Source organism: Cyanistes caeruleus, chromosome 10, assembly GCF_971803275.1.
Source record: "Cyanistes caeruleus chromosome 10, bCyaCae1.hap1.1, whole genome shotgun sequence".
Taxonomy (NCBI): domain Eukaryota; kingdom Metazoa; phylum Chordata; class Aves; order Passeriformes; family Paridae; genus Cyanistes; species Cyanistes caeruleus.
This window is the reverse complement of record NC_141710.1, coordinates 8,504,116-8,527,308: the sequence shown is the minus strand read 5'-3', so window position 1 is coordinate 8,527,308 and position 23,193 is coordinate 8,504,116. Positions and strand designations below refer to the sequence as shown.

At 37.7% G+C, this 23,193-nt stretch overlaps 1 protein-coding gene across 1 annotated transcript in view; it reads left to right on the top strand.

Moving 5' to 3' along the window:
- CUL3 (cullin 3) overlaps nucleotides 1-23,193 on the top strand; it is a 54,948-nt gene that overhangs the window by 9,394 nt on the left and 22,361 nt on the right. Inside the window, exons 2-4 of the mRNA XM_086844816.1 lie at nucleotides 9,759-9,956; nucleotides 16,031-16,144; nucleotides 22,820-22,980. Coding sequence (XP_086700942.1) covers nucleotides 9,759-9,956; nucleotides 16,031-16,144; nucleotides 22,820-22,980 — 473 coding nt within the window. The remainder of the gene's footprint in view (nucleotides 1-9,758; nucleotides 9,957-16,030; nucleotides 16,145-22,819; nucleotides 22,981-23,193) is intronic.

The window sequence follows — 23,193 nt, the reverse complement described above, 5'->3', positions numbered from 1 at the left end:
GGACTCTAAACATCTCATTAATCTTCAAAATGTTGATGATTTTTTATTTTTTGGGTAGGACAGAGGAAGTAGATGGATCATTGGTGTCAAATCCTTGTATATCATCCTCTGTTTCATTCAGAATGGATTTTTCTTGAGTTAAGCAATCCTGACACAATACACAATTATTTTTTTTCCCCCTTGTTATTTGCACTATAAGTGACAGTACATCTACTAAAATAAGTAAAAAACTTACTTCAGGTCTGAAAATGCTTCTGTTAATTTGCAAAGCTAGAAGTGAAAGATCAGACTTTCTGAACTGTGACTTAGATCTGGACTTCAGCTCTGAGTTTTTGAAGAGAAGTTTCTGAGTTCCTGAGAGAAGTAAGAGTATAGGCAGTATACAGCAGTATATAGTATATATGGAGAGTATATATACAGCAGTATAAACAGCTCCTCTTTACCTGTGTTAGTTTGAAGCACTCTTGGGAAATCAGTAGTTTGATTGTAGGTGTTTTATAGTCCTCCTGTTTTCAGGTGCTGTAGTAGTGAGCACTGTAGAGATGTCACCGAATGCTTTTGAAAGAGCCTTGGTTAATAATACAGGCAATGTCACTCTTTTGGCTGTTTAAGCACTTCCATTCTGTATCAGTGACAACTGTGTTTTGAGCTAGAACTTCCTAGATTTAGCCTCTTAGCAGTTCAGTTCTTCTAGAAGATTAATCAAAACCAATTTATTTTCTTTTAAATAGAACTTTTTGAAAAACAAGTTTCATAATGTAATGTCAGGTGGGCAGAAGCTTGCATCATGTCAGGGGAGATTTACTCATTCACAGCTAATGCCTTTTGATATTTGAAAGGCATTTAGATTTGTCTGCACATGTTGGGGAGAAAAGATGTTATTTAAAAGCTTCTATTTCTGTATTTTAATTAAATATTACTCTGGTGTCTTCTTTGGGCAAAGCATGGAACTGTAGTTGCATGTAAGTCTTCAGTGTAAATAGTAACACCTTAGACAGTTTATGTTGAAAAGAAATTAATTTTGGTGTGTTTTCTTTGCTTTTCCTCAGTATCCAGCCCCGTTGGAGGACAACATCCATTAATCTTTGCTGAATAAAGTATATGCTTATTTCAAGCAATTTGGGTCTTGTGGGAAATAAGTAGAAAGGCAGATGAGTGACGAAGAGACAGAGTTAAGCTTTGTATAAGTGATCACAGATGTAGGTAATACCAACTTTGATAATCCCCTGTTACTACTTAACCAACTGATAGAGTTTTTAGAGAGAACCTTGAAGACTGATCTGTGTGAATCCGTATATATACACCAATAAGTGGATGAAAAATGAGACAGGTGAGCCAGCATTCATTTCTCATTGTCTCAGTCAGACAAGCAATATTCTGCTTTTGTCTATATTAATAAAAGCTTTCTTTTTTTCTGTATTAATAGAGTGACTGAAGGTGTATTTTGTATGTTGAATATCATAAATTACAAAGTGAAGCCTCAAGCTGATTTTTGGGGAGTATAACAGTTTGTAGTTGCTCATTAGTATGGGATAGTGTTGGGAAAGCGTGTGAAGGTCTGTGAAAAGAAAGTTATTTATGTTCGCAGAATCACCACTGTGTAACTTTGTGTTTCAGTTTATCTGTTTGCCTCTTCAGAGTGTCTCTGTGTTTTGCTCTTTTTTTAAAGAAATGAACCAAAAACTTTATGATTATCTTTTTCCTTGGTGTTTATCTGAGTGATGTTTATCCTTGTATTTATCTAAGTGATGGGTGTTCAAAATTACATAGTTCATAGTCTTAGTTCAGATGAAGCAGGTGTTTGGGAGGAGTTGTTTTTCTCAATTTTCTCCCCTTCAGCATTTTATGTTCCATAGATTTGCAAGACTAAAGATGAGGAAGGGCATTTGGGAAAAACAAAGAAACTGTATTAAATGGAAGTTGAAATCTAGAGTAAGAGGTATATTGGTAATTCAAGATTCTCAAGCCTCATTTTTCTGAATTGGTTCCTAAAATATGACAGATAAATGAGTATGTGATGCTTAATTTTGTTCAGTTGCTTAAACATGTCAAAACTGTTACTGCAGTATTACATGTTCTAATAAAGACTTGTTTTAAACTTTTCATATAGAGTGCTAAATTTTGCTGTTGCGTAGTGAAACTCCTGTCAGGCCTAGCTATAATGCAGGCAAGTGTTACATTTTGGGAGAAGAAACAAATCCTTTTTCCTGGGATTTACTAGAAAAGGAAATTCTTGGACCATATTGCATTTTGCTGTAAAGCTCAAAACCAACCAGCCAACCTCCCTTCCTCTTCAAGCTCCTACTCCAAAGCAGCACTTGTTTTTTGAGGAGACCAGCATGCTCTGAGACAATGCTTTGGAGGTAGAACCCTCTGAGGGTTTTGAACCAAATCTGTCAGTCATGGTGCAGGAGGTGACTCCTTTTAAGGAGCAATCACTTTTTAGACTACTTAACCCATCTGCTCCGTACTGGCAGAACAGCTTTTCAGTGCTGCAGAGCCCATTCAAGCAAAGTGGAGAGGGAGAGTGTTTCACCAAAAATACTACAGATCTTGTATGTTTCAGTTGAGAAGGACTCCTCCTCTTTGATTTAATTGAATGTTCTGCTTGCTTCTGATGAGTAAAGCCTGGAAAGGAGAGGTGGATATTGTAATTCCTGCATTTCTGTTACTGACTGAGTACTGTTGTGGAGCCCTGCCTGCAGAGGCTCAAGCCTTCCTGTGGGTGAGACTAGAGCTGATTCTGCCCTTGGCCTTTGGAGGATTTCTCTCAGCACTGGTTGCTCATATGCTGAGCCTGGAATGGAATATGGTGCAGGCTGTGAATATTCCTTGCAGGAATATTCCTTGCAGGAGGAATCTGGAGAAGTTCAGTGTAGGGTTTGCCCACCCAAACAAGGGCAATGGTTGAGTATCAAGGGAAGAGTGAAGAACAAAGTACAGATATTAAAAATTGTGTCAGTATTTAATCTTGTAAATGACAACTGGTAAATGTCATAAGCAAGTTGTAGGCATTGATTCCCCCCTACCACACACACCCTCTGAGGGAGTACAATAGCGTAATAGGCATTTCCTGACATTCCTTAGGAGACGTGGATAATACTGTATTGTCATCTTTGATTGTTGCTAAAGGTCATCTTGGAGCAAAAGGTGTCCTACTTATTAGGACAGCTTTGGTAGAACATTCCTATGACTTCCCTGTGACTCTTGACATACGTTCTAAGATTAATAGCCCAGATTCAGGAGAAGACCAGGGAGACAGGGTGCCCCTTACTTTCTTCATGCTCCTTCTCTTAGCCTCCAGTCGTGTTTTTGGTGCGTCACACCAAAACTTGTTCAGATAACACAGTTGAGGAATTTTGTGTAACTTAGTGTGTGGTGGTTTTGGTTGTTCAGAGATCAGTTATTTTTATTTGTGGGAGAGTGTGTGTCGCCCATGCATCCTCTTCAGATATACTCATTGTTACATAGTGAGAAAAACTTAAGAACTCAGGAAAGTGTGGATATTGAGCTCTCCATTTGACATTAATAGGAGTACATTTTATCTGCTCTGTTCCATGTCTTAATGTGCCATTTTTCAGAGATATTCTTGGAGCAAATGCTAGACAATATATCTCTGTCATTGTAAATTCTTGTCTTTTAAATTAACAGTATTCAAAGGGTTTATAAAAATTCAAATAGTGATTAGGTTCTGAGGCAGGAAATGTCCTGCTCTTGCCCTTCTCTGGATAACCTCAGCCAAACTTCATCCTGAATGAAGAATACAGGCTTAGGACAGTGAGTTATTATGTAACAGACTGTTTAATACCATCCTGATGAATGCGGGCTTGCAGTGGAAGGGAACACTGTTGGTGACAGTCTCCTTTGCCTTAAGGACTGTGTCCCTGTGGTGGAAGTTTTAGGCGACAGCAGTTGGACCCTTCTCAGGGATAGGAAATGGGGGAGTGAGAATAGGTGGTAATTATTAGGTGCAAATGTTACTCCCAGAACTGCTAACTAACTTTGTTGGCATCTACTCACTTCCTTCAAGGCAGAGATCATAAACACCTGTATTCTGTAATTTCAGTTGGTTCTTGCCCCAGTGCTCTGTGGTATTAGATCTTTGAAGGATGTCATGGAAAGGAGTGAGGCAGATGGAAGCTTTTTTTGTGAACTTTGCAAAGCCTTGTTTTGCAGTAATCATTTCCAGACTGACGCATTTCACCTGCTGATGTGTAGAATTGTGGTAAACACTCTCCAGCTATGCGGTATAAAAACTGAGTAGTAGTGTTTGTAACATTTTTGAGAGTAAAAATGTCCTGCAAATGTGTTGGCAGTCTATTAAAACTTCAGCGATTTAACGAGTTTGGTCTGAGATCTTTGTGTGAACTTTCTAGAAATTGTCTAGAAATTTCTTCGGCGGGAAGGATAAGAAGCTGTGTCTGATCACTAATCTTGAGAGTACTGGTTTGTTTGTCACCTGTTGCTGCTGGTGAACTTCTGTGGATAATCCTGCTGATGCTCTGTAGGATGTCTGTTTACCTTTTCCTCACTTCTTTTTTAACCGCCTCTTGTTAAGACTAAATAGCTACTTAAAGCTGGTATAAATTTTCAAGGTTTCATCAGGCTCTTAGCAATTTACTTCTGTAATTTTTCCTTGCAAGTCACAGCATTTCAAGCACGGTTATATAAGAGGAGCGAGCTCTGTGGTGTTAAGGGCAAAATCATGACAAGGAAAAATAATGACAAATACGGAATGAAGTACTGTTCAGAGGAAACTGTTGTAAAAGTTAAGGTAAATAGATTGGAAATTGTACCCCAAAACAGTTATTTGTCTGCAAATATGGATTTCCAGCAACAGATATGAATCTGGGAGTTTTAATGTTATTTTTTGACTGTAGTTGGTACAAGCTAGGGAGCAAACCCCAGGTTCCACTGGTGACCACAAGCATTTTGTTGCTCATCTTTGTCATCGTACAACATATTTCCATTGGAAGACTGGTACAGGCAGTTTGAAAAGGTCACATTGATACAGGGATCCCTGGTTTTCTGGCTTCCTGAGTCTACAGCTGTCAGGTCTATCACCAGATCACCCAGTGGTTAATGCTGGAAGGCACTTCGAGAAGTTCTCTTGCCCCACTGCTCAAGCAGGGTCACCTAGAGCTGCTTGCTCATGACTGTATCTAAATGGCTTCTGAATGTCTCTAAGGATGGAGACTCCACAGCCTCTCTGGGCAATCTGTGCCAGTACTTGGTGACCCGCACAACAAGAAAGTTTTTATGATTATCACAAGGAATCCCCTGTGTTTGTGTCCTCTGTATCTGCTCCTGTCACTGGGCGCCACTGCAGAGGCCTGGTTCCGTCTTCAGTTACACCCTCCCTTTGGATTTTACATACACTCATTTGATCCCTATCAAATGATTTCTCTAATATCAAAGGGTTTCTCTAGGCTGGCTCTAGAGGCTGACTGGCCATCCGATGAGAAATGCTCTAGAGGGTTGTTAGTGGCCCTTCACTGAAGTCTCGAGTTTGTGTCTGTCTTACACTGGGGAACTCGGAACTGGGCACATTGCTCTGCATGTGGCTTTCCAGTGCTGAGTAGAGCCCTTGGCCTGCTCGCAGTTCTTCCATATGCAGCCCAGGATACCATTAATCTTCCTTGCCTCAAGGGCCCATTGGTTTTTCATCAGCTTGATGTCCATGAAGAGCTTGGGTTCTTTTCTGCTAGATGTGCTTTCCAGACATTTGCCCTAGCAGGCATTAATGCATGGGGTTGTTCCTCCGCCCTAGGGATGGGATATTGTGCTTAGCTTTGAACTACATGACTAGAAGGGGGCCAGTAACATTTTGTATGAAGTTACATGTTGATCAGAAATTAATGAGACTTGAGGTGAGTGTTTGTCCTAATTGAATGCTGTAGGTTACTTGGAAGAGGTGGTGCCTGTAAACTTCTAGGAGGGAGAGACTGAGAAGTCTCTTCAGGACTGTTGCCAGCTTTACCTACTTTACAGGTGATAATGGCAGTAGAATGCTCACAGTGATTGTTTGACTTGATGATTTTAATAGGGCAGACAAACATTGTTAAAGGAAGGGCCTTGAGTGTATCTGATCCTGCACTGTGGAATAAAGGACCTTTTGCGTTCTTTGCAGTCTCTTTTTTGTGAAATGATTGTACTTCTATGTACGCTGTCATTTTTGTTTAATTTCCTCAAGGTGTACTTGTGCTACACTCTGAGTTCAGATGTTTGTGCTCGAGTTGCATCTTTGAATCGTTAGCATTTGGGCAGCAGTGTGTGGAAGTTTTCCAACCAGCGGCTTCTTATAAACAGCTCTCTCTCCTGCCAATAACAGACTTGGTTGCTTTCCCATTCCCCAAGAAAGGTAATGTTCAGATAAGCACGAGTGCATTAACACGTTTCCTCTGCTTGGACACTGGCTTATTACTATCTTGGTGAATCTGGGTGTAGACACTACTGAAATTAGTATTAGGATTTCACGTCTGAAAGCCTTTCCAAACCTGTGTGGTTTTTTTTTCTTAAAAGACCAGCAGAAGCAGCAGTCTGGGTTCTGCTGAAATCTGCAAGAATACAAGACACAAGCAGGGCAACTGTGCATTCCAGTTCTAAAATATAACCATTAGAAGAAATCTGGGAATGAACACAGCAAAACATCTGGGCTCTGATCCTGTATTTGTGGAAGTGGATCACTTACAGACTTTGTTGCTAGGGATCTAGAGAGTTGCATAAATCTTCACTGTTGGGTCAGACTGGGGGATTAGGATTGCAGTTCTGTTGTCAGAGATGCTTTTGTAGAGAATTCTGAAAAATGACAGTGTTCTAGTAGCATCAGCAACTTAACTTACTGGTTATTTGTTTGGATTTTAAATCTGCCCACAAGCTTGACTTAAGGAATGGGATGAAAAGTGATGAACCTATGAGTTAAATAACCCAAAAACAGATTTAGTCATTGCAATTCTTACATACCCTTGAGAATAGAGGAAGACCTTTTCTGCTCAAATGCTAAACAACTTTTCAGCAGCAGGGAAGAAATAATATATTTTTGTTCAAACTTTATTGCAGTGTCTTACTTTCAAATAGAAAGGAATTATTTAAAGTATAAGGAGTCTTTGCTTTGTTAGAAAAAAACACTGCTGCAAACAAGTTAGCTATGCTAGATCTTTTTGGAAGATAGTGTTCTTCTAATGTGATATTCTAGAACTTGAGCAAACCTGTTCCCATAAAATCTCACAGATGTTAATCTGAGTCAGAAACAGAATAAGAAGCTGCATTAAAAAAGCAGAGTTTTTAATGCTTAATCCTAAAAGGTAATAAGATAATTTTGTAGTACTTTTTCAAATATTTCTGTATATTTGTCTCATGAAGATGTGTACTCCTTAAAATTACCTTCTATGGACCTTTCTTATGCTTTCAGAGTAGCTCATGGTGTGGCAATGTGGTAAAAAGCTCTGTGTTCTTGTTTGTATTCAGGGACTTCGGAGCAAATAATGCTGCAATCATTTCTTCTTTTATAGCATTTGGATTAAAAGTACAGGAATTAAACAGTTTGCTTTCAGCTTTTTGCTGAACAGATCTGAATTACCGGATGTGCTGCTTTATCTCTGTATGTAATGTAGAGATGTTCCCTGTGACCAACACAGAAACAGCAGCACTGTAACACCTCTGCAGACTGGTGCCCAGTGATTTGCCTGGTTTATACAGATCATACCTTTGCTTAGAATACAGTGTGCAATTAAGTTGCAGTTGAGATAAAAAGGTTGTGTTGGCTGAGATTTTTTTAATTAGCAAGGGGAGCTTTGTTTGAAAACAAAACCTTGGGTTTTTGAAAGGAAAGTTGAAAAGCTTTTACTCAGATTGCTGTCTGCGAATCTAAATTGTTGCCTTCATTATCAGTACTTGTAAAATTGCTGGTTCAGGAAGGCTGTAGAAAATAACTTCTCTGAAGGAGCACTAGTGTAGCAAATGCAAATTAAAAACAAAATCAATGCTGTGCGTAGCAGAAGGAGGAAGAACTGTGGAGGGACCTGTGACATTCCATGTACCATTTCTCTGTTACTTTGAGGCTTTGCATTTAGGAGATAAGGAGCTAAAAATTTTTCAACATGTTTGTGATTTTATTTTAGTTTTGCTTTTAGATATATAATGGCACATTTTAAGTTTGGAGTTAAGTCTAGAGCTTAGTAGTCAAGTGGATCTGGTATCAGAGGAGTGGAAAAAGTAGCAGTAGGATTATTTTTATAATAAAAATCTTTGTATTTAACCAAAACTCCAAAAGATGAGCAGGATAGAAGATTGCCTGACTTGTTCTCTTTTTATTCAGCAACCCATTCCCTTCCAAGGTGAATGGCTTATCTTTATTGTGAGCTGTGTTGTTATTTATCATGCCTAGAAAAATTGATATATTTTGAAAATACAGGTAAAAATATACTTAGGATAAAATAATCCTGCCAAATAGTTGCATTTGATTACAAGTCAAATCTAATCTTCATATCTTTCCTCTGTTCACTTAGTAGGTTTTGTTGGAAGGAGAAGGAGAGGTGGATTAGGACTGGTCATGATTTTTCTCTATAATTGTCATACCATTATTCTTTACTCTTTTAATACTTTCAGTTCCTATTTTCAAGACTACTTTGACAGTATTGAGAGACTGGGATATTTCACTTCCCATATAGCCGCTTTTTTTCCTTCTCTCTTCAGCCCTTTTCTTGAGCTATAAAATGCTAAATCTGTTCCTGATTTTGTATAAACTAAACCAAACTTAACTTTAAAAATTGCTTTTTAAATTGATTCTGTTTAAAAGTGTTTGGGTTGTTTTTTTATCATTTTGGTCATGAAACTTAACTGAATCAGACTTTAAGTCTGGCATGTGATTTTTTTTTTTTTTTTTTTTTACATATTTACTTGCAATCCCAGATACCACTTTATTTTTAAAATATCATATATTGAAGCACCTTTGCATTGGTAAAGTAGAAGTGTGAAATGATTCACACTAAGTACTAGATAGAAGTTTGCTGTTGTATTGAGACTTTCTTTTTAAGAGTTTGTCTCCTCCAAATCTTTCTTTTTTCTTTCTTTCTGTGTATTTACTGAAGTTTACAGCATCTGAATAACAGATCAAGCAGATGCTTAGTGCTTGGTACATGTCCTTTAGAAAGGTATTTAATCGTATTTCTGTGAAGAGAATATGTTCAATGCAGGTCCTAATGTTGGGCATTTGTGGGGGTTTTCAGTGGTACCTGTAATTATTTAAACTGTAGGTACAGTGCTGCAGTTAGTACCTCAGCTAGTCCCTAGTTAGCTCAAGCAGATGACTAAGTTTGTATTATCTGTGTCAGACACTATTATCTTTTGTTGTACAGGTTGATTTAGAGTCTGGTGAAGCAGATCAGTATTGCAGTACAATTTATGATGTGCCAAAGAACGTGTTAATATGGAATGAGAGTTCGTCTGTCACTGTTAATTTATGGAAGAAGAGCGGGGAAGAGACTTTTGTCCACAGTTACCTGCCTTTCCACCTCCAAAGGCTCTGGAGTTTGATTCTGGGGTTTTGCAGTTCTGAAACAAAAAAGCATTAAACTTTTGCAAATTACAATTTTCATAAATATTTATTGAAATCTATACTAGTCTCATAAATACAGGTTTTCTTCTAATAAAGTTTGAGAAATCTTGTGATAATGGAATCCACAAGATGGGGCAGAGCAATTACCTCCTATTGTCTATATTTTTATTCAAAATGATAACGTAATGTTTTATTTTTACAGATGACTATGGATGAGAAATATGTGAACAGCATTTGGGATCTTCTGAAAAACGCAATCCAAGAGATTCAGCGTAAGAACAATAGTGGTCTCAGTTTTGAGGAGCTGTATAGAAATGCTTATACAATGGTGTTGCATAAACATGGTGAAAAACTCTACACTGGACTAAGAGAAGTGGTCACTGAGCATCTAATAAACAAGGTTTGTCCATTTGTGAGTTAAAATAGAAGTGTCTTGTATGAAAGAATTCTGAACAGTTATTTAAATGATAGAAAGTCTAACTTTGTTATGTTATCTTGTGTTGCAGTTGTGTAGCTTCTCTCAAAAATGGTAGCATAGAGTTAAAATCAAGCTCAAATGATTTCATGTTCCAGGTACTGTTTGTTGTAAGTTACTGATGGAAGGCAGACCATAGGAAGCACTTGAAAGTGTTTAACAGGAAAAAACTTTTTTTTTAAAAAATAACTGTTAAGAGCTGATAATTTTTTTAAAAGGTTTGTGTCATTTTTTGGTGGTGTTTTGTGACTTTCTTAGGCCAAATTTTGTGTTGTCTGCCAGTCAGTTTTTTCATCTGTGGAACAAATAAATACCAATGTAAGAACTTGTTTTCTATAAGCTAATGAACTAATTCACAAGTTAATGAGACAGTTGTGCTGGGATTATGCTCTTTAAAGAGGTGGTAGTCACTGTTCAGAAAGGATAGCTCAGCAATAGCAAAAGTCCTGAGTAACTCACACTCTGCCATGTCAGCATTTGCAAAACTAAAATGACATGCAGAAACTTTTTGAAGATGTATCATCTGAGAAGAGGAATCTTCAGGTCTCTTGTTAAACCATGGAACCACTTCTTTAGTCTTTGAGATAAGTTTAGAATTGATTAACAAATATGTAAGTAGAAAAAGTTAAAACTCACTTTTTAGGACTCCACATAATATTTCTTGGCAATAGGATTCTAAGCCCATGGGAGATGCCTGCCTTACTCCTCATGGTGATATCCATGCCAGAGAGGTTTGTGTCCACTTTCATCCCATATTTGATCCCATATTCTGGCTGTAGGTTCAGAGTGAATATCAGAACTTTGTCCTTTTTTTACAAGATATGAAAAGCAAAGTCAGAGACCATCATGTGTCTTGATTACTTCTGGCAGAATTACAGAGAATGGATGTGAGATTTATGGCTAAATCATGCAGGATGCTTGGGGACTTGTTTTGTGCTTTCCACCTGGAGTTACTGCTGTGGCAGAGAAAAGTGTTCTTTCTTTTCTAAAATCCTAGTTTTCAAAGGTGTGGTCCAGATAAGTATAGTCTAAAACTGCTTTGAATGTGGGGCTTTTTTACTGTTTGCACCAGAGGAGACATCCTCTGTGAAAGTGACTAAATAATTTGCAGTTCTTTTCTATAATTGTAGCACGTCTGTGACTCTCAAAAACTTCTGGTTTCATTATCTGTGCATTCATAATCTGTACTATTCATATACAATGTGGCAAACAGCTGGGGCTTTTTTGCCTTGTTCTTCTATATGCCTGTGTACTTAATATTCTTGACACTAAACTTTTATTATTCCTAGGCTTTAGTTTATCCTGGTTTAATTTGATGGGTGTTTTTTATCTTTGTTCCTAGGTATTCTGCCACTTATCTTAGTTCTTAGCTATTATATATAAATAATAGGTGCAAATATGATCAATACAAGGTGCATGCAAGTGAGTTATTATCAAGAATGCTTGGTTTTAGACTTGCAGACCCCAATGGCTTGCAGCTCTAAATCACCCTGTTCTGGCTGTGGGATAAAGGCTGTAGTAAGCCAGGTACTCTGCATCACTGAGAGGAGTCAGCTCTCTTGAACTGCTTTGTTTTTACTACAGGGTAAGAACATGCTAAAACTTGTCTTTATCTGTGTATTGACATCATTATTTAAGTGTGGTACATATAGAGCTATTTGAAAATAGTGTTGAATTTTGAAAGTACTGAAACCTTTCATCTTAATTCAAGTATTTAATTCCTGTGCATCTGGTATTTCACTAATTTCTCCCTTTCTTGGCCATTGACAATGTTGTAGCTTGATGTGGATGGTCTTCCTTCACATTTCTCAAGCATAGTCTGTTATTACTTCACACAAATGTTGTTAAGTGTTTTTAAAACACACAGAGCTTAGTTTACAGCTCTCTAAACCACTTTATGAAATGCAGTAACATTTGTGTTACAGTAAAAAAAAAAAAATTGAAGTTAAAAAGTTCACAGGATAATATTTTTAATGGGTTTTTTTATGCATAAGTTGTTTGGGTCCAATGAGGTTCATCCCAGAATCCTGAGGGGAATTGGCTCATGTAGTTGCCACTACATCACTCTCCATGGTATTTGAGAAGTTCTGGCAATGGTGGTTCCAGGTTGACTAGGAAAGGGAAACATTGTACCCATCTTTCAGAATTGTAGAAAGGAGGACCCTGGGAAGTACAAACTGTCAGCCTCACCTCTGTGTCTGGGAGGATGATGGAGCAGATCCTCCTAGGAGCTATGCTAAGGTACACGGATGTCAGGGAGGTGACTTGGGATAGCCAGCACACTTCCACCAAGGGCAAGCTTTGCCTGCCAACCCAGTGGCCTTCTGTGAAGGAGTGAGCACATCAGTGAACAAGGGAAGAGCTACAGATATAATTTCTCTGGACATCTCTACAGGTTCCAATGTGGCCCCCCATAACTTTCTTCTGTCTAAATTGGAAAGAGATTAATTCAATGAGTGGAGTTAAATGGATAAGAAATTGGTTGTGTAGTCACACATGTTGCTTGTGGTTAATGACTGAGAGTCCCAATGGCCATCAGTGACAAGTGGTGTCCCTCAGGGGTCTGTGCAGTGCCTGCTATTTCAGAATAACAGTACTGGCATGTGAGAACACCTTTGGTCAGGAGGGCACAGAGCTGCTCATGGTGGCAGTGTTCAGTGCAGAAGGAATGCTGTGGGATGCTGATGCAGGTATTGGCTGAAAGAAGCATGTTTGCTCTGGGACTTAAAAAGTTATGTCTGGGATCGTTTGCAAGCTTTAAAATTTGCTCTTAGTGCTTCAGAGAAAAGGGAGAGATGAGTCATCTCCATCAGGGAGTTTGAAATTATTTCCATAACATAAATGAAATAGGAGGTATGACATGAGAAGTTGTGTAGGAGGCAAATTACCTACTGAGCATTAGAGTGTACTGTAAGCCTGACTGACAATGTATGAAGTGTTATCTGCCTTTATATTTTCTTAATGATGTTTTCAGATGATCTTGAGCAAGTCTGCTATTATATGGAGGGCAAAAGGATGTGAGGGAATTGCTTGAAAGTACATAACAGTTCAGAATCCCCAGTATTCTCAAGTGTTTGTTTTTCCTTTTAGCAGTGGGATAGCAGCTGTAGGGATGAACAGTAGTCAATCCATTAACCTACTTGGGACTCCTAAGATTTTAGAATACTATCTTTTAGACTATCTGGATTTTTCTAAAATAAACTCTGTAATAAAAGTTCTGAGAGCTTGAGGCCCTGGTTCAGAAAGTGCTGTTCTGTACTGCTGCTCCCCTCAGGAGGTTCTGGCTGTCCTTACAGTAGTGGAAATTACATAATTGAACTATTTGTGCTGCTGCATCAGGCCAGGCACTGTAAGATAGAAATAGTAGGCCATAAGTCTTCTTTGTGTACACTTAATCAAGAGTTATTTAAAGGTATTGAAAGCTTATGCCAGCAAACTACTCTTATTAGGGGGACAGTTCTGTATTTCCTGAAGACCTGTATACTGTAGAAAATACAGTTGGGCCTGAAGACAAAATGTCATCCTTGTAACTATAAGAAGACCTTACATATATTACAAAATTGCTAATTTATTTTCAAGCACTTCTGTATATGGACAGTCCTATTTAAGCTAGCTTTCCCTGCAATTTATTTCGTAACTGCAAATATTGTCACAGAAATCACTGCAAGCTCAGCTAATTTAAAATAACATTCTGCTGATAAACGTCTTTAGATTTGAAATTTTCTAAGGCTTTGTCAGAGTAGCAGCTGTGTCTCTTCTTTGAAGAGTGTGAGTGTGCACATTCTTTTACTTCAGATCATTTATTCTACCAAAGTGGTGTGACTCTGCACCTTTGCATGGCTAAGATGTTTTGTGCATTATAGCGGTTTTCCTGTAGTATTGCTGAATTAATGGCCCATACAAGGAATGTGTTGAACACTTGTTAACTGTGAAGTTGCTGTAAGTGATAATTTGCTTGGTAGTAGTTTGGCTGGCTTTTGTAGCAGCTGAAAGAATGGCTTTCCAAACCTCTCTGCAGTTTCAAATAAACCTAGAAGAATGTCATTGAGAAGCTTCACAGGGAAACTTTGAAGGTAGCTCTGTTGTACAAGCACCCATTCCTGAATTTCAAGCCCATTTCCAGAAATCCACGTGGCACACCATATGGAGCAGAGGTGCCACTATTGCAGAGCATGCCAGTGTCTGCTTGGAAGCAAGTTGTCGCCGCTACCTGGTGGCAAGTATCCACCTCCTTCTGTGTGACTTGGCGCTGGCTGGCCCAGCAAGATTAATGTGATGGATATGGGATGTGTGCAATTATAAGGGCACACTGCCTCTGTGTTGTTAAAGTAAAGGGTATCATACAATTGATCAATAACTACACTTGGTCATTTGTGCTTATAATCTAATCGTGCTTTGGTGAATTTTATCAGTGTGGGTGAGCAACCAAATAATGTTTATAACGTTTCTCCATACTGAGAAAAGACGTGAAAGCAATCATGTCATGTTCGTTTCTCTTGTTCTGAAAGATTCTGCATATTCTTCACAAGTGTGTCTGCTGAAGTTTTTAATGCATATTTATGTTTTGGCTAAAAACTACCTGGACTGGGTGACAACAGAGCACACATTTGGGAGACCAAAGGATAAATGATGATTATGATCAGAAAGAATGATACAGCTAAGCAGTGCTTATAACTGCATATTATGTTTCCCAGAAGCAAGGAGGAGAGGCCTTGCTCAGGTGTGCAGAGTAGGTGTTTGAAGATGTAGGAAAGCTTTGAACAACCTATGCATACCTATATTACCTAGATGCAGTAGCAAGGGGAATATTATTGGGATAAGTTTCCCCTCCTTCATCTTCTTTGTCCTGCTTCTTTATTTTCCTTCATCCCTCTCCTCCTTGAGACCATTGTATTGGTTGATGTGCCATGCTGTGTCTCTGGTTTGCTCATCTGAGTTTGTGAGTGTGTGTAGTAGTGTGGCAGACAGAATTCTGTTACCCTGGTTTGGCCTAATAACTTCATAAAACTGGAGTGATAGAATGAAGCCTGTCAGGTGGTTGCATTGAGACATTGGTACAGCTTGTGGCTGCCTGGCAAGTGTGTTTTGTTCCCCTGTTTGGATTCTCTGTACTGAAATTTACACTGTCAGCCAGGTATCAGTGCAGATCAATAAATGTGAACATTCTGTTTAGTTACAATAGAGGGCAGACTATATTTTGCATGTTATGTCAAAAGTCAGTTCCCAAATTTTATTAACTCTGGAACAATGTTTTTGCATTCCCACAGGTTTCTCTTTAACATTAGTTTCAAGTTTGAGCACTGTAGTATATGCCTACTGGAAAAAAATCAAAATATGAAACTGGATGGGTTTTCTATTAGTAGGGAGAGTAGTGGCAAAGAGGCATAAAATCTGAAGTTGACAAGATTTAACTTGCAAATTGCAAATACATTCATAAAAGACAAAGATGACTTTCTTTTTCCTATGAAGTCTTGTTGTTGGTATTAATGTGTGATCTTTACCAAGCAGTTGGTTCCTTTCAGAACTGTTGTTTGCTGTATCTTTGTGCTATCTCTGCTTGTCTCTCTAAATGTCATCATGGCAAATTTTCCACCTGTACTTGTTCCTGTTCATAGCATCTACCGCTACTACCATGTTCTGAAATTACTTCTGATAGTAAAATTACCAGCAAGTGAAACACTATAACACAGGAAATGAAAGCTTTGAGGAGATGTCAAGTCTATTTTTAACACTTGAGATTTCAGGAATTCCTTTGAAATTTAAAACCCATGTTTATTTTGCTTCTCTTGTTTCTAGCATAATTTTTTTTTTACTTATTTTTCCACAGAAGGGAAGTACGAGGTAGGGATAGTCAGCACCCAGGAAAAGCAAGAACCTGTTTGCAAAAGTCAGGTCCATAGAAAAGCAAGAATTCTTGTGCTGAAGCTAAGTTTAAGATTTAAATGCTGTCGGAGAAATTGACTTGAGTTTGTCAATATATCATTTTTTTTTCACTTCAGGTGCGAGAAGACGTGTTAAATTCCTTGAATAACAACTTTCTACAAACACTAAACCAAGCGTGGAATGATCATCAAACAGCAATGGTGATGATTAGAGACATTCTGATGTATATGGTGGGTATTCTGCTATTTCACACATTTAACAGTGTAGTAAATGGTCCTCTTACCATGCTTACCAGTCTTTTTCCAAAGACTCCTCTCTGTCCCTTGTTTTGAATTTTCTGTGTGCATACAAGACTGCTACAGGTGTTTGACAAATTGTAATTGGTAGTTTTATCTCATTATCACTTGAAAAATCGATCTAAAAAAGTTGAACTTTGCAGTTCTTAAAAAATAAGCTAGCCAGACCCATTTTTGCAGATATTAGATGTTAGTTCAGCTAGTGGTGTTTTCTTACTGTGGAAAGCACTATGAAACTTCCAGTGTAGTCATTCTTTAAGCTTTAGGATTTAAAGAAGATAACTTTGCTTAGGTACAGTGTGTGTCCTTCAGTGTTAAATTCTAGTTGGATCCTTTGCTGTTCATGAAGAACTTGTGTAGAAGGTTAAGCACTGTACATAGAATGTGAAAAGACTTTTTTTTGAGAGTAGGTCTGACATTTTTGTGTCTGGATTGTGTTATGCTGTAGGTAGTTGGTAAGTATTAAAATTCCCATAATATTGGGGATGTTCTAGGGTGCAGGAGACTATTTTTGCTTAACTTTCTGAAAAAGGTTTTGACTTCAAAAGGAAGTGTTGAAATGCTGTGTTTTTTGTGTAAATTTCTTTCCCCTCAAGAGCATCCTAAATATAGTTATTGATGCAGTGAGTGAAGGACAAACAATATTTGACTTCTTTTGTCCAAAAAGCAGATTAACTGGAATTGTACTCTATTTGCTAAACAACAGGAGTTAAGATCTTGTCTTGTAGTTGTTAAAGATCTCATGCTGTGACAGGAGCTGCGTTTTTATTAGCAGTGAATTCTTCTTTGGTCAATAAGCTACTGCAAGTTAAAGAATTTGGAGTAATTACAGAATCACAAACAATTCTTTTTGATGAATTTACTGGCCTTCATGTTGGAGGAGTTGGTTTATTTCAGTACAGAAAAGACCACATATCAAAAAATAGAATGCTGGATAAAATGCCATCAGTGCCACTGAATAATTTGTGTATCTTACTGTGCCAAAAGGAAGATGGGCAGATTTTTTTGAAGATGTACTGTCTTTGCTGTGAGACATCCTGAACTCCTTAATCTGTTTGTGAAGGACAAATACAAATCAATTGCTGCCACTGCATCTAGGCATGATGATTATGTTAATGATTAGAATAATTGACCAAAGATAGTGGTGAATTTTCAGAGGGGTTAGAAGATGGAATCCAGAGCTTTCTAGGGGAGCAGCAGTTTTGTTTTAGCCAAATATTTTATATTATTTCAGTACAGGAGGTGCTGGATGGTCCAAAGTAATGGATAATGCAATCTGCTGCTCTTAAAATTAATAAATTTCTGATCTTTCAAACAGTGTCAGAGAAAACTGGCTTTATAAGTGTTCCTTGTCTTAGTGGCTTGACCAGTATATTTAAAGGGCAAAAACTTTTTTTTTTGAGGAAGGGTTGTCTGCTCCACTTATCACTCCTGGAGGAACAAGAGAGCAGTTGCCTGAGTATTTTTTGCACTGAGAAAAGCAATGTTGTGACTTTGATAGTTTGAGAGTGCTGTTCAAACATCCAGCCAGTTTTCTCTTTTCCAAGATTCCAGGAGAAGGAAATCTGCAGCATTCCTTCAAGGGTAAATTGAACTTCATTGGCTGTCTTTCACATTCAGAATAGAATAATAAGTAAGCTTGAATACCTCTGGACTAGGTAGCCTTCTGTGTGCTTTTTGACAGTTCCTAATTATTTCAAGTGGGTGTTCATTTGTGCCCTCTGCTTGACTAATTATTTGAATCCCACAGATTTTTTTTTCTCCCTTGTATCACAGAAACAGAAAAAAAATCCACAATAAAATATATTTATAGTATAATAGTAAAAACAGAAGCAAATTTTCTTTCAAAATTCTTATATAAACTTATGGGCACTGATGTTTGTTTGTTAAACCTCTGCAATGTAGTATGTGGCTCATAGTTTTAATTTTTATTAAGTGGAACTATCTAGTGTGAAGATCTAATACAATAGGGAGGCTCCTCCCTTGACTTGAAGGGGCATAAGATAAATTGTCACTAATACATATTTTGATTACAAATTAAAGAATAAGCAATGATTTAAAACAGGACTACTTTGAAAGATTTGCAGTTTCACCTTTGTCACTGGGATGTCCTCTTGAGTCAGACATAATTTTCTTCATTCACAAAAGACTAAGGGTAGAAAACTTCCAGTCTTGAATATGTGTTCATTCAAAAAGTTCAGAAAAGCTGCCAGTACCACAGAATTGTAAAGCACCTGTGAAAGATCAGGCCTGACTGCTCGTCAAAGAAACAATTTTCAGAAATTTTATAAAGTAAGGAATTATTTGTCCTTACTTTCTGATGTTGAATTTGAATGACATGTAGGTTTATAATGATATGCTATGTCAGAAATAATTTATACATTTTTATTTGTAAATATAACAATATATAAAGCAAATCTAATATAACTGACATTAAAAATACTTTATCTAAGCATCAAACACTGTATGACCCGAGTCACCAGGCATTGTAAATTAATGTGCTTGTGTTCTACCAGAATAAGTATCTGCAATTATCATATGTTTGTAAGTGAAGCATGACCCAGTCCTCTTGTTTTGTAGGCCATCTCAATTACACATCAGTTACAGGAAATGTACCTATTGCCCAACAGGCCACTCTGTGACATCAGTGAAAGTAAAACATTTAATACTCTCTTGAATTCTGGTCTTAGTCCCTTGAATTCCTGCTTCAGTCTAGTGATTTTACATCTTAAACATCTTAAAATAAATTGCATCTGTTTTAATGCTACGTTTGTTTTCCAGCTTCATTTTACCCACTGGTTTAAGTCAAAACAAACACTTTTTCAAACCACCTTAATTTCTTTCCCCTGTTTAATTTTGCTGTTTTTATAATAAAATTCAATACAAATAAATCTCTTTTAGAAAGGCATGTGTTTTGTACAGTGGGGTTTGTGCTTTATGTTGCTTAATGACTAGAACACTTGTTATTGAGGTTATGGCAGGATTTCATTGTTCATGCAAACATCCTCCACAAGACACTCTCAAGTTTCCCTTAGAGTTACGTTTTAAAAATGTGTATTACCTTGTCTCTTGTGATTGCTCTCTGGTAACAGTCTGTTGCTTTCATTTCTTTTTCATGTGTAGTATGAGCTTTTTGCAACCTTTTGCACTTACTGTGCAAGATTTGTCTTGATTATTTTGAGACATTCCAGGTTCTCTGACTGAATTTCAAGTTTACATAGTTCCACTGGATTTTATAGGTTATAGCATGAGCTCTCTTCCTTTTTATATGTTTAGGCTGCAGTAATTGGTGCCAGAGTAGATGTAATACACTCTGTAAATTCTGGCACTGTCTGTGACAAGCAGTGAGGCAGTAAAGTCATGTGCTAAGCAGCATCTTTGCTGAGTCAAGTCAGGTACTAAGGTTGAAGTAGTGAAGTACATTTGGGGATATCTGAAGTTCAGCCTCACAGTGGCAGTGCAGGTAGACATACCTACAGTGGGCTTTGTTTAGCTGCTGTATGGAATGGGAGAAATGAAGGTGGAGTTGTTTGGGCTTTTCTCCAAGCAACGTGAGTGTGTGTATTCTTAGAATGTCAAATGGAAACTGAGTTAAACTGGATTCTGTGATGTGTCTTCTTTACTACTTGTGCTTGCTAAATTCAAAGCAATTTCAGGTATGTGAGTGCAGCAGTCACACCCCTGGCAGCATTACAGGCCTATGGGTACTGCCAGTTACACTGTCAGAAGTGAACAATTGCTCCTGCAAATACAGCTATGGATTTTTCGAGGTCAGAGCATTCCCTTCTCATCTGTGCTGTGCACAGAGCTGGTGTCATTTTTTAGGCCAGCACTGACAGGTTGGGTATGTGAGTTTTGACAAATGACTCTCATTGTCCATGGCTTACACACAAGATAGTAGGGAGAAGTGTTTTTATTTCCAGAACTACGATCAAAGACACTTACTGTATACACAAGAGTGTCTGAAGGCTGCTGCATCATCCAGGTAGTGCAACCATGCAGAGATGGGTAAAATGTGACTACTGCTACCTTACAGTAGGTGACTTCAGTACAGAATTCTTCTGCAGTGTAAGCAGGATTGTAATTCATGAGTAATTGCTGTCTGAAACTCCATCCTTGTCTCCTGAAAGTTGCTCTTACCTTCAAGCCCCCACTGCTTCACCCTGTGAGAAGTGGTTTCTGTTCAGTAGTGTGTAGCCTTGTCAGTCAAACCTGTTCCCAAGTGGGGCTTTCTGTGATTTTCTCTTTTAGAGTGGGAGAGCTTCCAGCAAATGTGATCTGTTACCAAGGGTGAGCAAATCAGCAGGATCAAAAATGTTAATGTTGCCGCTCTGGTTTGGGTATTGTAGAGAGGTCTGGCTTACTATAGAGGCTGCTGATAAACTGAGAGGAGTTACTCTTTCACAATGGCAGTGTTCAGCACTGCCACAACAGAAGCTATGCAGATGAGTCATGGCCATGGCTTTAATCCTTTCAGATACCCTGCTGCCTGTGCTTCAGAGGTCTGAATATTTTTTTAAATAATAACTATATTATCTTCTCATTGTATAGTATTAGACACTATATTTTAATTTATTTTTTCATCTCTTTGAAAATGTATTTTAAAGTTGTCATACATGAGAATCATATTTACTTCTGTTCTTGATGCAAGTGTGTAAATAAGGAAGTGAAATAAACAACCCTGTTTCTAAAAAACCAGAAAAATAAAAGTAACCTATTCCAAAGACCTAGCCCACCACACATCACTGAGCTGACTTCATGGGAGCAATTAGTAACTGTTGTGCTTCGAGATGGCTGAGCTTGCTTCAGGAGCCACAGAGTAGGCATATGTGACATGTTCCCATCTTGCTTTTTCATTTAAATTAAGGGCTGCCTGTCTGAAGGCAGAGGGTGGGAAATCACACATTAATTGCAGAACCCAGTGTTTTGCTTTCCTCTGATGACCAAGTGGCAATCTGGCATATAATTAGTATAGGAATAATTTTTCCATATGAATACAGGTGCTCAATGGCGGGCAGTCTGTTCCTTAGTGTTTTTTGAAATTGGAGAATTTATGTGAACTTGTAATTTTGGAGTATTTTTTCCATAGTCTGAAGCATAACCTTTGTTCTTTAGTAGTTTCATTTTCCAGGTATTTGAGTAGCTTTATTCTTTAATTCTGTGTGTGATAATGCACTTAAGATGGTGATGGAACCAGTGGAAGAGCTAATCTTTATGCTCAATTCCCTAAATTGACCATAATCCTTCATAGAATTTGATTATTTTTTAGTATTATTGTGTTGTTATAGCTATATACATTCTTAGAAAACCTCATCCCAGCCAGATTTGTGAGTGGGTAAAAAACTCATACCTTTTTCTAATGCCATTGTCTTGATTGTTAAATGGCAGCAAAGCAGTATTTTTAGTAATTGCTCAGACTGTGATATTAGAGGAATGGATTATGCCCTGACAGAAATTAACAAAAATAATGATTGCTCATCTCAGAAAGGGGTTGTAAAACAATATTAAGTATAGAAGAACTGTGAGTTTTTAAATAGTTTTACCCGATAGTGGCTATTAATCAAATAGATGCCTTTTCTGTCTGCTAGTGACTTTATCAATAGTCTTCCTTTTTTTCAGAGTTAGATTTGGAGAGAGGAATAGGAAAGGAGTTACAAATTTTTGGAGCATTTCTTTAGGTAGTGGTAAGAGACTCAGGGTCTGCTTAGCACTCTCTGTCAATTCTGTATGATGGATTTTGGGATATGCAGCCTTTAAATGCTGATCTGAGGATTATCATTGGTTTTTAAAAGTAGGTGGATAAAAAATGAGTAGCTGAGGAGTTTGATCCTTCCCACAAACAGATTACATAGGGAGATAGAATTTAAACATACATAGAAATGTAAAAAATATTTTCTTCTCTCCCTCTTTGTTTTTTTGGGGGAAGGTGATGTATGGGTGAGATTATAATGAAACATAACAAAGTTTTGAAATACTGCTCAAGCTGAATTCAAGTGAATTTGGGGAGAGTGGAGGGAGGGAGGGATGTCTGAGTCTATATGAAGTCTTACGTACAATTTTGCAGTATTCATCCATAAAGATTTTGATTGTAACTCTTCATGTTTTGGCTCTATATTTGCTGCTCTTTATCTAATGATGCTGTTTCAGGAAATTTCACTGAATATTGACTATTTTTTGCCTAAAAGGAGTGATAGGAAGATGCATGGAGGGGAGGGGGAAGTTAAAACATTTTTCTTAAAGATCAGAAGGAGATGGAAGGGTTTGAATAGGTAAGTAAAACCTATTGCAAATAATGCTGTGGATTTAGTCAGTAGTTGGAGACTCCTCTGCACCAGGATTAAAAAGTGGGAAGTCTGTAGCTCTGTTCTGGCATGTTTTAGTCATAAATGCTGTGGTTGTGCTCCTACGCCAAACAGAACTTCCAGTGTAAATGAAGTTGTGGAAAACGGGACTGATTCTGAATTTTGAAGGGTATACATAATCTCTTTCTATTAAGAGAAAAGATACATTTGGTCATATTTCCACTGTAGAGAAGTAATCTCTTGTATTTTTGAATAGCATCAATGCAGTGAATTCACTGTTTTATTGCTGTTTATGCCCTTGTTGTAGGACCGAGTGTATGTGCAACAAAACAATGTGGAGAATGTCTACAACTTGGGCCTGATAATTTTTCGAGATCAAGTCGTACGTTACGGATGCATCAGGGATCACCTGAGGCAAACCCTGCTGGATATGATTGCAAGAGAGAGGAAAGGAGAAGTTGTAGACAGGTAAGATGTTTGTAAGTGAAGTCTTTTGTTGTAAATGATAACTGTCAGTTTTTAAAGAGTGACTCCAGAACATACACAGATAATATTATTTATGACCACATTTGTGATCACAACTAAAATTTCTTCTTATTCTGGAGTTAATGTATTTTTTTGTGTATTATATTTTAGCATAATGATGAACAGGGAAGCTTGTTAATATATTTTTTAATATTT